Source organism: Falco peregrinus, chromosome 1 (genome assembly GCF_023634155.1).
Source record: "Falco peregrinus isolate bFalPer1 chromosome 1, bFalPer1.pri, whole genome shotgun sequence".
Taxonomy (NCBI): domain Eukaryota; kingdom Metazoa; phylum Chordata; class Aves; order Falconiformes; family Falconidae; genus Falco; species Falco peregrinus.
Genome location: NC_073721.1, coordinates 77,863,871 through 77,879,322, shown reverse-complemented (window position 1 = coordinate 77,879,322; position 15,452 = coordinate 77,863,871). Strand labels below are relative to the sequence as shown.

Here is a 15,452-nt window from a genome sequence, read left to right as displayed (position 1 = left end):
GATCCTAACAATGATCAGTTCATCTTTACCCCTCCAACAGGGCTGGAAATCACCAGTGGCACTGCAAATCTGTTACCATCTCAATAGAAATGCACAACTTTATTCCCATTAATCTGTCTTCCATCCATTCACACATCAAGTACAACCCTGCTTCATTTTACAGATTATATCCATGTTGCTCCAGACAAAGCTCACTTTATAGTTACAGTTCTTCAATTGAATAAAAGCTTTTGATGTAGTAAATCATTGTCTCGCACTGTTCAAACTCACACAATACAATACAAATAATGCTGCCCTTTCTTTGAGAATTCCCTTTCTACCTCACTACTCATTTCTTTACAAAATAAAATGAGGCACTTTTCACTTGCTTCAGCCATATAAATTAGTTATAGCACTTCAGAGATAGTTTGCCATGCTGCACTACAAACCCAGGCCCTATATTATTTTGAGATCAAATAAGCCTCTTTTATTACATTAATGACAAATGAAATATAATGTACACAGGTTTCCCTAGATTTAGCTCTTCCCTCTTAGTACAGTGAAACTTTAAGACATTCTCTTCTGAGGGCCACATATCTTTTGTTTCTACTTATCAGAAGTTACCTGCCTCAATAAGACATCACAGGTAAGGTAAGCGTGGTTGCGTGCACACAGACATGGGTGCAGTGGAAAAGAGGGCAGGAGAACTGGTGGATTGATCAATTAACTGAGCATCCAGTTCTGCTGGCACAAAAATCAAACTCTTCTCTTTAGCAGCACAAGGTATACTGCCCTTTTCTTGGGTAGTGAGGGGAGCCAGTCAGCATGAGACAAAAGTTCTGAGGTTAAACCTGCAGCTAATTATAACTTTCTTCCAAAAGGAAGAATAAAACATAGCAGGATAAATCTTAATGTCAAGTACACTCATGCAAAACGGCAACCATTTAATAGCAACAGTGCTTTGTTTAGCACTGAAGGTCATGACAAGAACTGAGGTCAAAAGCTGAAGACAGGCAAATTCTAATCTGAAATACAGAACAAATATTTAGCATCAAGGTAGCTAAAACTTGAAAACACTGTCAAGCCAAACCAGGAACTCACATTTCTTGACGCCTTCGAATAAAAGTGAATGCCTTTCTAGAAGACATGATTCAGAGTAACGTAAGTTATCAAGTACTTGAAGAAAACATGTATGATATATGGGAGGTCAGTTTGGATGAACTGCTGATTCCACCCATCCTTAAACTCTATGAAATTGAAAATAAATCATTACTCAGAAACAAGTCCTAGCTCACTAGTATTACTTGCCTTATGTTTTCAGTGCTTCTGAGCTCTTTCAGTGAAGAGCAACGTTAATCACTTGGTTAAAGCATTCAGCAAAAAGTCCCAACAGACTCCCCAGTTGGCAACCAGCCACCATGATCCCTGTCTTCTTTGCAGCACCATCCTCTTGGCATTTACTTAGGTGAGATGGAATGAAACTTACTTTCACAAACAGCTGAGCTACCAGTTGCTATTAGCTAGGCTCTGTTGCTAGCTCGTATTTATGCCCCAGAATGCTGCTGCTTCTAAAGCTAGACATTGACAGTTGACCACAGAATACAGCTTAAAACTGACATCAGGTTATTTAGCCTATGTTCTTTTTGCATATGTGTGTGCATGGCTAAGTGGCATCTTCTAGTTCAGCTGACCTAATCCAGTATGTGCTACATTCAGCTTCAATGAAACTGCTAGGCAAGAACAGCCCAGAATCTGTTCTAATTGATACACCAGGGACAGAATTACCAGCTAATAATTTCCAATCCAAACCAGAAATTATATCAATGTCAATGAGAAAAATAATCTTGTGACTTGCACCTTCAATCAAGTAGTTCTGGACTTTTTTACTGTTGTTCATCTTTTTAACAGTATCACTTCATTCACTTTAACTACTATATTGAATGAGAGAAGCAAGAGCAAGTCCTTAAACAGAATACACAAACAGACAGTAAAACTCCCAGATTTTGCGGTGCTTAGATACAGGCTTCTGCCTCTCCGTTTAAGATCTCTACAAAACAGAGATCTGCTGTCAGACTGGATTTTGTACTCACAAGTCAGGTTTATCACAGAGTCCCACTGTACAGCATGGCAGTACATTACATGACATTGTATTGCAATGTAAAGGCAACTGAGGCTTTTTTTGGGTTTGCATTCTACCCCCTCCACAGCATGGAGCATGCTGAAGCAAAGAAAGGAGGAGACTGAAGACTGACTTCCCTTGCTAAATCTCTGACTGGCCAATCTTGCTTTCCAATCATCAAATTTCATTTCTCTAGTCTGCAAGTGGAAATAAAAGAGTAAGTGAATAAATGGATTATTTTCATCCCTGAACAATTCAAGTTTATAAAAGCGGAGAATTTTCTCTGTGGCACCCTTGGGCCTTCCTTTGACAATAAAAGAGAAGCAGTTCTGCCTTCACTAGGGTCTCCTCCGAACACTTCTGTGCTTGCACTGAGGCCATGAGATGTAAAGATACCAGGGAAACAGAGCAGCGATTTACATTGACAAAGAGGATTTTGATACACTCCTCCAAATGGGGCAGCATTACCATCTTAATAGCCTTTTGCTCTCAGCCCTCTTCCTGAGGACGCTGGAGATTTTTTGCAAATGGAGAACAGTTCCGCTTCCCATTTTAACTGCAACAATAGCAGAAGGGCTCCTTAAACTGCATCAAATAGCAGCCTGTGAAATCCCTAACTAGCCACACTGCCTCTCCTGCCGTTTTATTATCCTCTGGCCCACAGAACAAAAGGGGGGGAGCTCCTCCTCATTTTTAACCTATTCCACACATCCTAATCCCTCAGAGGTGGCAATGGAAATTGCTTGTGGAACTGTTAAATCACACTTTCACTTGTCTTTCATTCCCCATTCACCCTTGCTAATCAAGGAGTTTCCAGCCACATTTTCCGATATCAATTTGTTTATGGCCTATTGGTTAACGGTCCTGGGATGGGACCCCCTGAGTAAAAAGAAAGAATCCTGGGCACTTTAGCCAGCTGCTGCTTCTCGCCAGTTCCCACACCCATCCACTTGTTCCCATCAGCCACCCTGAACGTGCTCACCTCCTGACACCAACTGAATTAAACAACAAAGCTTGAATGGGAAAGCTGCTTTTGCAATCCGGCTGTGGGACAGATCCGACTTGTTAGTGCTATATGATGTCCCTCAAGCAGCAATGCAGGGACATTCCCTCACCGTCTGACCTACGGCTGGTTGCCTTACTGACATCTTCTTACCTTACATCCAGCTTCACTTTGGAAAGAAGCACCAGCTACAACTCTCATAAAAACTCTAGCCCCTCTTGCATGAGGCAGCCTGGTGCCACTTTCTGCATCTTATCCAAAACAGCCATTTCCAGGTGATTTGTTTGCTTCCTCTTTCCACAGAAATAATGATCACTGGAGTGTGGGATGAGAACATGCAATATTTACTTTGTACAACTCAGAAAGATGGCTTGCGTGTTAAGTGCTTACAAGTGTCTAAAAGTAGTCTGGGGCACATCACCAGGGGAAACATAATGGTGTAGTTAGAAAGTAAGAAAAGGCTTACACGAGGAAGAGCTTCAAGTTGCCTTCCAAAATATACTAAGAACGCCTGATATTGAAACAGCATTTACTTAGAGAAATTCAAACTGGTATCTCATCCATTTTTAGAAAAATTGTGAATAATGTTTTAAATGTGTACTCCAGAAACATAAGGATACAGGGAAAAAGGCAACTGTCATACTCATAATACAGTGCTATGCTTCTATCAGAGAGTCCTGCACCATCATCATTATGTGTTACCAGGCCCATTTGTTCCTTAAAGGTAGGTTCACTCCTTGGAAAGCTGTATTCCTGGCTCACAGAAAAGAACCTAAACAAATAAAGATTCTCTCTGAATAAATGCTTCCCATTTCTGAAATAGGAAATCTTTCCCAAAGTTTTACTACATTAGTGCCTAAGGACAGAGCAGGAAATTGTCTGCCTTTTTTTGTAATGACCAGAAACATCTCTGCAACTCAGAAGACATTCAAGATAGAGAAGTAGCTTGCCTTTTGCCCTATACTGAACTAAAATATGTCTAGACCAACTCTTGCAAGTCATCTGAGTTTAAACTAATAAAAATAGTTTCTAGTTTCTGTAGCCTTTTAAAAATTACTTTTACCAAATAAAGCAGATCAAATGCCCAAAATGCTATCAAGAATACACGGGGTATAATATTCAAAGGCTTAGGAAACAGCAGATGGAACCCCACGTTATCATTATGGAGCTGTATCAAATGGAAGAAAAAATGTATGATAAAACATTTTTGGTTTGTTTTTTATTTTTTTTCCTACATTGTGTATCATTAGAGATGTAAGTGTATTTAGTCATTAGTAAATGTAAGTATGTCGTTGGTCTGGTACAGCCTGTTTGAAGGTGAGAAATGGGCAATCGGAAGAGAATTGTTCACATACCTTAAAATGTTCATAGTGCTGTATGGGATCAGTGATTCTCAATCACTGGAACCTGTGAAATAGCTATACTCACTCGTCTTAATGCCATGGCTGCGTATCAGAGTATACCTTTTGAACAAAAAGTGACAGGCACTAACTAGTTTTATTTAGTCTGCTAAACTGATGCAGCGATCAGGAGCCAGGTGTGTATCAACAGACAGTAACTCAACCAAATTGATCTATGAATGTCTGCCCAAAAGTAAGGACATTAAAGGAAGATTTGTTGGGATAAATGGGGAAAGAAAGGAAGAGCTGAAGTTCCCTTTTTGCTGTGGTCTGAAAGTACATGATTTAGGACATGGCCACAAGGAACCCTAGTTCCCTGCCATCATGGTAGTAATATCCAGCTTTTCAGTATACTACCTCATCTCCTAGAGAATCTGAGGATTATTTAAGACCATGGGGAATTAGCAATAAAATTATCACAAAAATAGAGAACAGATATTAATTTCCTGTATTTTTATTGTTGTCAAGCCATTTGCTAAAGAAGAACCATTTATTAGAGCAGGTTATTAATGATAGATGGGTATGCTTCTCCCAGAGAAACCTATCCCACAGGAGCAATGTTGCCAGAACCATTCTACTTTACCTTGAAGGAAAACAGGGAGCCTCGGTTAATAATTTCAGAGCCCATTCTTAGATCCAGGGGAATATGAAAAAACTAATGTAGTACAATCCAAGACAAAACAGTGAACGCAGCAGAAGGACTGCCTTTGTTAACCAGACTGTTTAAATGTGTGGGTTTTTAATTAGGCACAAACAGCACCATTTTCAACAATAGTTGCTGTTACCTACATTCAGCCTGCTTAAAATACTAACTAAAAAGGCAAAGCAGTCAATGCTCTGGTCTTACCTTGCAGAACCAAGCCTGATTTCTCAATGTTGTAGAGAAAAGCGGAGAATGGAGCAACAGGGGATTTAGCAACCAGAAGCTGCAAAACAAACAAGTAATATATAAGTACTCATCTTCATAACATACTGATCAGAACTCAAATCCGTAGAATAATCCCACTGGACTTAACTTCCAGAAGTAGTAAAGCATATTGCACAAATAACAAGGTAGTTATTGTTCTAGCCCTGTCACTTCTAAGTAGAGGTCTTCTCATGCACATGTATAGATCCTGCTGCATTTTTAAAAGGAGCATAGGTCCTAAAAAAACACTGTCATGAAAGCAGCAAGTTTTGCTTGTCTTACTGGCATCCTATTAAGCTTAATCGTTCCTGCTGGTTCAGGCAGTTGCACTCAGATAGAGACAATTTTGAGCACAACTGCAACTGTCACTGTGTAACACAATTTTAATTGCCATTAGCCATTCCACACATACGCCCCCTCAGCTTCTCCAAGAACTCCACCCGTTGTCTTCCTCCAGCCCCTGGAAGCAGCGTGGTCCACCACCACACCAGGGACGGTAACGTGCCATGGAAGCACCTGGATGTCCTTTTTTGCAAAAGGAGTAGTGACTGAGTCAAGCTTTATTCAAGGGTCTTTTCCTTGGAGTATGAACATATGAACTGGAATTTCCTTGAGGTGTACAGCACATAAACACTAATCTAACGGTCCCCATGTGGGCCCTGCAGAAGATACTGACAGCAGAGACTGTGCTGCTGCTCTGCCTCCGGCACAGGGCTGCTGAACAGAGCTGAAACATGTTTCTCCGCTCATTTCTTCAACAGCTAGGGAAGGCTGGGAACTGGAAACCAGCCCTTTCAGTGGCAGCTGTGCATCCTGCAAGAGTCCTCCTGCCCTCCCGGCCCCTAAGGACTCGGTCTGGGCAGGTGGTGCCCCCTCAGCCCGTGCTGACCCTCTGCGGGGATCTGCTCCACGCAGAGCAGCACTGCAGGGCCCGAGCAGTAACTGCTCAGGACACGAAGCAGGGATGCCGGCTTCCTTTCCTTCAATGCACCGATTTCACCTCACCAGTCCGTGAGCCCTGCCTAGCAGCCTGCTGTGGAAACGTCACACACCTTGGCGCCTCAGTGTCCAAAACCCTGACAGATACTGCACCCTCTCAGCCCAAGACAGGCAGCCCCTCTGTCAGACACATCTAAATGCAGATTTCTTAGAACCACAGACAGTAGCAATCTTATATTTAGAGGTGTGGGGCACAACAGGTCCTGCCGATTTCAAATGGAGTAAAAAAACCCCATTATTTCCAAAGGTCATGCCCTAGTTCTGCCAAACATTCAAGCACTCTTTAAGGGTCACTGCATATGAATTTCGGTTGGCGGTGCCTAACAACCAGCAGGGAAACAGTGAGCAGGTTTTATAAAAGCCAAGAGAGACTACAGAAAAACGAGGAAGTTCACGCTCACCAAAACAGCTCACATTTCACTGAAAAGTCAGGACAGTATTGAATAGCTTCATCGATATACAGGACTGGGACATTGATTCCTAAGTTGAAGATTAACAATATCAAGCACTAGAATTTTGAGCTCTGCGGTGTCCTTATGTAACCAGATGACTTGGCAGCAAATTCTGCTGCAGAATAAAGGCTCGTGTGGCTTTCCTGTAGCACCTTAAATGCTAAAGGTGTCTGTTTAGTAGGTAGGTTTCATTTGTAGTTGTAAGTAGTCTGCAGGCAGGACCACGCTTAGATGGCTTGCAGCTTCTCCTCATCTGATTCTGATACAGGCTAAAGAAACAAAATCCTCATATCTGGTTCTTCAAACACAACCATTATGATGCACAGCTACCTGACATTTTTACGGTTTTTGGAATTTAAACCAAACGTAGTCTCCCTTCTTCTTCTTCAGACAGTAAAAGATTAAGGCAGGCACATAAAGACCACAAATACAGCCAAAGAACATCAGACCAGTCCAAATGTCAATGTTTTCCTTTCACTCATACGAAGCTGGCAAAACCACCTCAGGATGCAATACAACCTTTCTGAACTACTCCAAATAGGAAAACTGCTGTGGTAGCACTTTCCCCTCTTCCATGTTAATTACCATTCTCTCTGGAACTAACTTCTGGAGAAAGGAGGGGCACGTCACATCCCATGTCCGTGACACACCTTGACAAACCTGAATTCCCTTGCCCATAATTATCCCCAGAGCCAGCACTTCCCACAGATGTGGCAGAAGGGGGACTCTGCCAGGAGGAAGGCAGAGTAGCTCCTGGTGCTTCGCACACCCCCTCAGCTCTGAGAACACGAGCAAGAGGATGGGGTGGAAAAACTGCAAACGCTCAACTACAGTCTCACACAACAGCTGGATGTTTAACTGGAAAGGCCCAAAGTAAAACAGTTATAAATCTGACATCTAAGGTCACATTTTTGGCATTCTGTGCAGTACTATGCACATAAAGGCTAACCTATATATGCTCTAGACACAGTTGTACGTGCAAATGGATAGACATTCAAACAGCCCTATGTACATTCTGTTACTGCATTTTTACACAGTTACAATATGTGCATAACTAAGTATAGCAATGAAAAAATATAATAAATCACATCCTTTCAGTAGCACATCATGTGGCTCCTCCGAAAAGCTGCTGCTGCACTGTTACATCTGAGGCTCAGAATTAGCTTCTCTTTTAGTGAAACAGGAACAGCTCAGAATATTTAAAGGTATTGCTTTAGTTTGAAAGTTTGCTTACTGATGTACTGGCTCTGGCTGAGCCCCACAGCAGCCCTCCCAGTGCTGTGCTTGTACTGGTAGCCAGAAGGGTGCTGCTAACACACCGGTGTTTGGCTGCTGCTGAGCAGCGCTCGCACAGCACCAAGGCTGGCTCTCCAACATCCCCCCATCACCAGCAGGCTGGGGGTGGGCAGGGTCTTGGGAGGGGACAGAGCCAGGACAGCTGACCCAAACAGACCAATGGGATATTCCATACCATATGTTGTCTGCTCAGATATAAAAGCTAAGAGAAAGGAGGAGGAAGGGCGTGGCATTCGTTATTTACAACACTTGTCTTCCAGAGCAACTGCTACACGTACTGAAGCCCTGCTTCCCGGGAAGTGGCCGAACATCGCCTGCTGATGGGAAGTAGAGCATAACATCTTTTGTTTCCCTTTGCTTCTGCGTGTGCGACTTTTGCTATTGCTATTGCTTCATTAAACTGCCTTTATCTTGACCCACAAGTGTTTTTTTTCATCTTATTTTCTCCCTTTACCCTGTTCTGCTGAGGAGGCGAATGACAGAGCGGCTTGGTGGGCACCTGGCATCCAGCCAAGGTCAATCCACCCCAAATGAGAAGTATAACCTTTGAAGTATGATTGCATATTTCACAACCAGATAAGAGTACACAGAATTCTTTTTTTATAACACCAAACTCTTTTAAAAAAAAGTACATACATATTTAGATTTGTGTTTCAACCGAAGAGAAAGAACTGTAAAAGGTCATTGCAAGCCATCCTTTGGTTGGAATAGCCAACACAGAGTAGTTTTTTATGTATACACAAGGAACTTGTAAAACATAGAAAGAAATAAATATCAAAAAAAGAAAATGATGTTTTGGAGGCCAAGAAGTGGAAGTATAAACCAGGGATCACCAAAATCAAGGTGAAGTTGACCCTGGAAAGATTATAACAATATCAAAAAGGAAATAAAAATTGGAATTATAATGAAATGACATTGGGATAATGATTAAATATATTCTAGATAAGAGTGAAAAAATAATTGTTTTCAACACACAGAATGATGCTGAATAAAAGGAAAAGGCAAATAATGGGAATTATCTATATCATATAGATACAGAAATAACAACTGAGTGGAAAGAAAACTCCAGGAGCCTAGCACGGTCAGTAGAAAATAGATATTCTCTTTCATTAAAACACTGTAAGAATTCAGCATGTGAATTTAGGTCTGATAGCTAGTGTTTGTCATACATCTGTGAAATTGAAGATGATGCAATGTAACTGAGAAGTAGCAAACATAGTCCTCAAAGGGAAGAGAAAGAAGTAAACTGGTGAGTTGAGGCCTGTAATCTCATTTCAGTATCACACAGGACTTTAGAAGAAATTTTGAAGGGAAGAGTAACTAAAGACTTGGAAAATGAGATAAAACAAAACATGGATGTCATACCAGACATAGCTGACACCATCTTTTGAATTTATTAGAAATCTGAAATACATTTGACCTCATCTATTTGGATCTCTGTAAAGCTTTTAACAGTGCTAAATTGGGAACTGATAACAAAACAAGGATAAGCACAGAAGCTATACAACAAAAGGGGAAACAGTCAGTTATTGAAAAGAAAACACTTCCCAGCTATATTAGTACCTCACAAGATTACTGACCCACAGGGTTATGTAGCCAGGCCAACGGCAGACCCAATTGTACAGTGCATCACTACATACATCTGGAAAAACCAGGGATACACTGATGTGTACAAGCCACTAGCAAGCTTTAATCTGGAATACCATGTTCTGTACAGGTCACTCATGAACTCAAACTGCAAGAGACGGGCTGTATGCTAGTGAGGAGAATGGAGTGCTCATCTGAGAGGCCACTAGAGAAAATTAACTCAATAAAGCTGGCAAAAAGGAAGGCTGACTGTTGTCTATGTATGTAGGTGAATGGGGAGAGGGGAAATAAAGAGAATGGAGCAGGAAGGAAGAGAAGAGCTTCTCCAACTGACAACACTGGCACAAGAACAAACGTGCAGCCATGAAGACATTTTGGCTGGAAATTGTAAAGTTTATAACCATCAGTAAACTGAGATTGTGGAAAAGCCTTCAACTTAAACAGGCACGGCTGAAAAAACCCAAATCTTTGCTTTTAGGATTCAGATTAAAATATTTATGAAAGGGATACAAAGCAGTGTCTGGGATGTACTCCATGACCTAAGAAGTCTCTTCAAGTCCTGTGGGCTTCCTGAGAAACATCAAAGCCCTGCCAACTCATCTTTCATGCTGACAGAACTGACAGAGTTGGAACAATACATACTAACAATGTCCCTTGATGGTCCATATGCAACTAAGGATCTTTGTGGTCAATAAACCAATAAAAAGTTGCTGGGTTTCAAATACAGAATTTATAATTTAAAGTCTTCTCATCTCTGTCTTCTGGTGAGCATCTGCTCCTCTCCCTATGATTCCAAGAAGCCACCTGAGGATGTGGAGAACACAAGGGGTCTTCCAGGATAACTCAGAAGCAGACAGTTCAGGCAGAACAGGCATTTCTAAAACACACATATATTTCAATAAATGTCTTGTTCAAATTCTATGCCAGTCCTGGCCAAAAACTGGAGAGAGTACAGAAAGGTTTATTTTTATCTGAACCTGGATCTGAAACAGAATTCTTTATTAACAAGCTGAAACAGAAACCTCTTTCCACAATCTCAATTTCCCAAACTTAAGATTAAGAACCTAAATTTTCAGCCCAACATAAAAAATTTCCTTGGTTCCTCTTTCGCTTCAGGAAAAGAAAGGAAAATACAACTCTATTTATGTTCTTGATGTATGTAAAGAAATCTATTGCTTTGTTTCCTTACCAGATAAGTGAAAGACACACCTTTTATGATGAGCACTATTTAATCAAGGAATCAAAGATGAGATCTGGGCCCCATCAGAATTTTTTTCCTATTGGCACTTCAGTGCAGTCAAAGTTGCACCAAAAGGGGTACACATTTTGAGATTAGTAAATAGCAATAGTAAGTAATAGTCTAAAGATGTTAACAGGCATTTAGATTACGAAAATGACTTTTTAAATGGTGAAATGAATAGAAAATAGACATAGAAAACTGATGAAAGAGTACTGAGTCTTCCTAATTTATCCTATCCATGGTGCTTCTGGAATCTTCATGTGCTATCCATGAGCTTCTGGAATGGACTATAAAATCCAGATGCAGCTATTCTTACTCTTCTGTCGTACTAAATTATGCATGAGAAAGATGGATGAAAGAAGTAAAAATCAAAACTATTTTAAGTTTTTCAAAATCTTAACTTTACAAAATGGTCAAATCTTAAGTTTCCTTTCTTTTCTTTCTAGCATCACATTTCCCTGTCAGGAGGTTTGTAATAACTATTTATTATTTGAACACAATGTAGAATAAACATAAAACAACTGAAAAATTATTTCTACCATGAGGCACATTAAGAACACAAAAGTACTATGGAAGAGGAAATACATCACCTTGATGAAAAGTGAATAGAAACTGGATAGATGCCATTAGATTAGATAAAGGAAGATAAATGGGAGACAGGCAGAACAGTCGAGAAACAAAAGGCTTAGTGAGCACTGATGATGACAGCAGAAAAACTGAACATTAAAGTTTGTTTTTTTTAAGTAGGGAAAGCATTTTTATCAATACAGTTTATTGTTTATAAGCTTTATGGAAGAGGTGAATCGCAGAAATTCATTGCAGAAGCCCAGCAGAAAATACTTATTATTGGGGCAACATCCCCCATAAACAGCAAGGAAAGTGATGAATTGGAAAATGTATTGGATGGACTTGCAGCAGTAGTCTGATAACCAGAAATCACGTCCTGCCAAAAAAAATAAAGAAGGGGACAGTCTTATATCAAACTAGTTATCAAAATGCCAGGATGATAAACTCCTAAATAGTGAAATAATAAGATGATTTTGACTGAGCTATAAGCTCTCTCATGGTAAAAAAAGATATGATTGCATAATGGCAAATTAATTATTTTAACAAAAGAAATGGACTAAGATGTTTCAATGAAATATTTGAGAAAATCGGCTGTATTAACATTTAATACATTATTTCTGTTAGACCTGAAAGACATCCAGTTTCTTCTCCATTTTTTTACTGAGACTGTTACAAGAAACCGGTTCTTAGCAATGACTGAGGAACATGAGCGAAACCATTTGAAGCCTCTTTTAGTATGTCAGTTTCTCCTTATTAGTGAACAGTCTTCTCTTTTACTCTCTTTTTATTAAAGCCCTGGAGGGAAGAGGAGCCCAAGAAAGCTGGTTAATATCCAAGGGTCACCTCCTTCAAGCTCAGGAGTGATGCGTCCCAAAAAAGAAGTCAGGCAAAAATGCCACGAGGCCTGCATGGATGAACAAGGAGCTCCTGGGCAAACTCATACACAAAAAAAGAAGCCTACAGAGGGTGGAAGCAAGGACAGGTAGCCCGGGAGGAATACAGAGAAACTGTCAGAGCAGCTAGAGATCAGATTAGAAATGCTAAAGCCCCGATAGAATTAAATCTGATTAGGGACATCAAGGGCAACACAAAAAGCTTCTATAGGTACATCAGTGATAAAAGGAAGACTAGGGAAAACATGGAACCCCCTCCAGAAGGATACGGGAGACTTGGTTACCAGGGACATGGAGAAGGTTGAGGTACTCAATGACTTTTTTCCCCTCAGTCTTCACCTTCACTTCATCTTCTCAGGTTCGAGAACATCTAAGGAATCTAAAGGTGCACAAGTCCATGAAACCCAATGAGATTCATCCATGGGTCCTGAGGACACTGGCAGATGAAATGGCTAAGCTGCTATCCATTGTATTTGAGATGTCGTGGCAGTCCAGTTAGAGTTCTCACTGACTGGAAAAGGGGAAACAACCCCCATTTTTAAAAAAAGGAAATAAGGAGGTCCCAGGAAACTACAAGATTGTCATTCTCACCTTTAAGCTCAGAAAGATCATGGAGCAGATCCTCTGGGAAATTATGCTGAGGCACATGGGAAATAAGGAGGATATTGGTGACAGACACCATGGCTTCACTAGCGTGAATCGTGCCTGACAAATCTGGTGGCCTTCAACAATGGGGTTACAGCACTGGTGGATAAGGGAAGAGCAACCAACGTCATCTACCTGGACTTGTGCAAAAGCATTTGACATTGTCCCACACAACACCCTTGTCCCTAAACTGGAGAGACATGGATTTTATGAATGGACAACTCACTGGATAAGAAATTGGCTGGATGGTTGCACTCAAACAGATCATTGCGGTCAGTGGCTCAATGTCCCAGTGGAGGCCAGTGACGAGTGGCACTCCGCAGGTGTTAGTAGTGGGTGGGACCAGCACTGTTTAATATTTTTGTTGGTAACATGGACAGTGGAATTGAGTGCACCTTCAGCAAATTTGCTGTGTGGTGCAGTCAACATGCTGGAAGGAAGGGATGCCATCCACAGGGACCTCAACAGGCTTGACAGTTGGGCCTATGCAAACCTCATGAAGTTCAACAAGGCCAAGTGCAAGGTTCTACATGTGGGTCAGGGCAATCCCAAGCACAAATACAGGCTGGACAAAGAATGGGCTGAGAGCAGCCCTGATGAGAAAGACTTGGGGGTGTTGGTAGACAAGAAGCTCAACATGTCCTGGCAATGTGCGCTTGCAGCCCAGAAAGCCAACAGTATCCTGGGCTGCATCAAAAGAGGCGTGACCAGCAGGTCAAGGGAGGTGATTCTCTCCCTCTGCTTGGCTCTTGTGAGATCCTGTCTGGGGTACTGTGTCCAGCTCTGGGGCCCCGAACATAAAAAGGACACGGACCTGTTGCTGCAAGTCCAGAGGAGGGCCACAAAGATGATCAGAGGGCTCGAGCACCTCTCCTGTGTGCTGAGAGAGTTGGGGTAGTTGAGCCTGGAGAAGAGAAGGCTCTGGGGAGACCTTGGAGCAGCCACCTGGTACCTAAAGAGGGCCTACAAGAAAGATGGGGAGGGACTTTCAAAAGGGCCTGTGGTGATAGGATAGGGGGGAATGGCTTTAAGATGAAAGAGGGAAGATTTAGATCAGATATAAGGAAGAAAGTCTTCTCTGTCAGAGTGGTGAGGCACTGGAACAGGCTGCCCAGAGAAGCTGTGGATGCCCCATCCCTGGAAGTGTTCAAGGCCAGGCTGGATGGGGCTTTGAGCAACCTGGTCTAGAGGAGGATGTTCCTGCCCACAGCAGGGCCGTTGGAATTAGATCTTTAAGGTCCCTTCCAAACCAAACCATTCCATGATTCGATGATTCTATTTTGTTCTGTGTTAAACTTTTCCTTAGATTTCCTTTTCTGCTAGATTTACCTTATCTCATCTTTCATACTGACAAAACACACATACGTGCACTAAGGACCGAATGAATAACAAAACCACATTTACAGCCAACACATATTTTAGAATTCAGACGCACTGACCAAATACGTGAGATCTGTGAAAGCAGTCTGGCACTCGCTATGCTTTCTGACCTTACTGAAACGACACTAGCTTGCTGGGATTTTTGGCTAATTCACATTGTTTTCCTATTGCAGTATACAATCATTGTTAATAGTTCATTTCAGGAGAACTCTTCAGTGACACCATATTTACTTGGAAGGACATGGCTGAGAATTAAAAAGGAAACCTACACCACTGACAGTGTCATTCAACAGGGAAAAGACTATCTCTCAAGGTTCAGTTAGACTCATGTACTAATAAGATCAGTGCTAAGCTAAACAAATCTTTCCCCTAATTGTGCCAAATTGTTTGAGTGGACAATCTTCATGCCAGAATTTCCCTTCTTATTGTAGATTAGAAGGGTTGTTTTTTCAGCTGCAACAGAGCCCAGGAAAAAGCCAGTAAGGAAAACAACGAAGTTGATTTTGCATCAGATATCCCAGCAGACCTCATAACTGTTTTTTCTGCCCTGCCTTCTGGTTCTTCATGGGCCCTATGTGCAGGAATTTGATATATTCCAGAAACCGAAGTGGCAGTCCTTATTCTGTAGATCATTTACTTCTGAGCAATAGCTGCAACCCAGTTCCCAGGGCCAGCTCTCTTTCCCAATCCCACAGGTCATGCTGCCTCCAGCCCACTGGAAAGGTGCCTGAGGAGAGAACCAAGAGTTCCCTAACAGGCACTAATGCCACAGTGGAATCAAGGTTTCACACAGCAGTATACCAGTTGTTCCCTGCTCCCTCTTCACACTGAAGCATCCTCCAGGGCAATGGGATGGCTTTTCACAAGGTAGGAGAAAAAATGGTTGTGCTTTCTGCCAAGTCACACCAAACACTAGCGGTCATCAGCGCTTGGAGCTCTCTGAGGCTTCAGTCTCACAATGGGTTCTGATTTACCTTGGGAGATA

At 41.7% G+C, this 15,452-nt stretch overlaps 1 protein-coding gene across 8 annotated transcripts in view; it reads right to left on the bottom strand.

Moving 5' to 3' along the window:
* The window catches only part of RAD51B (RAD51 paralog B), a 428,405-nt gene that overhangs the window by 155,159 nt on the left and 257,794 nt on the right, over nt 1-15,452 (bottom strand). For 7 of the 8 annotated variants that reach the window (XR_008745483.1, XR_008745484.1, XR_008745485.1 and 4 more), the window contains one exon: nt 5,349-5,427. Coding sequence is in view for 5 of the 8 variants with exons in the window: in XM_055793907.1 (XP_055649882.1) it covers nt 5,349-5,427 (79 nt within the window). In the remaining 3 variants the exon portion in view is untranslated. Of the gene's footprint in view, nt 1-5,348; nt 5,428-11,754; nt 11,926-15,452 lie in introns of those variants that run through there. The other variant, XM_055793908.1, reaches the window with a different exon arrangement.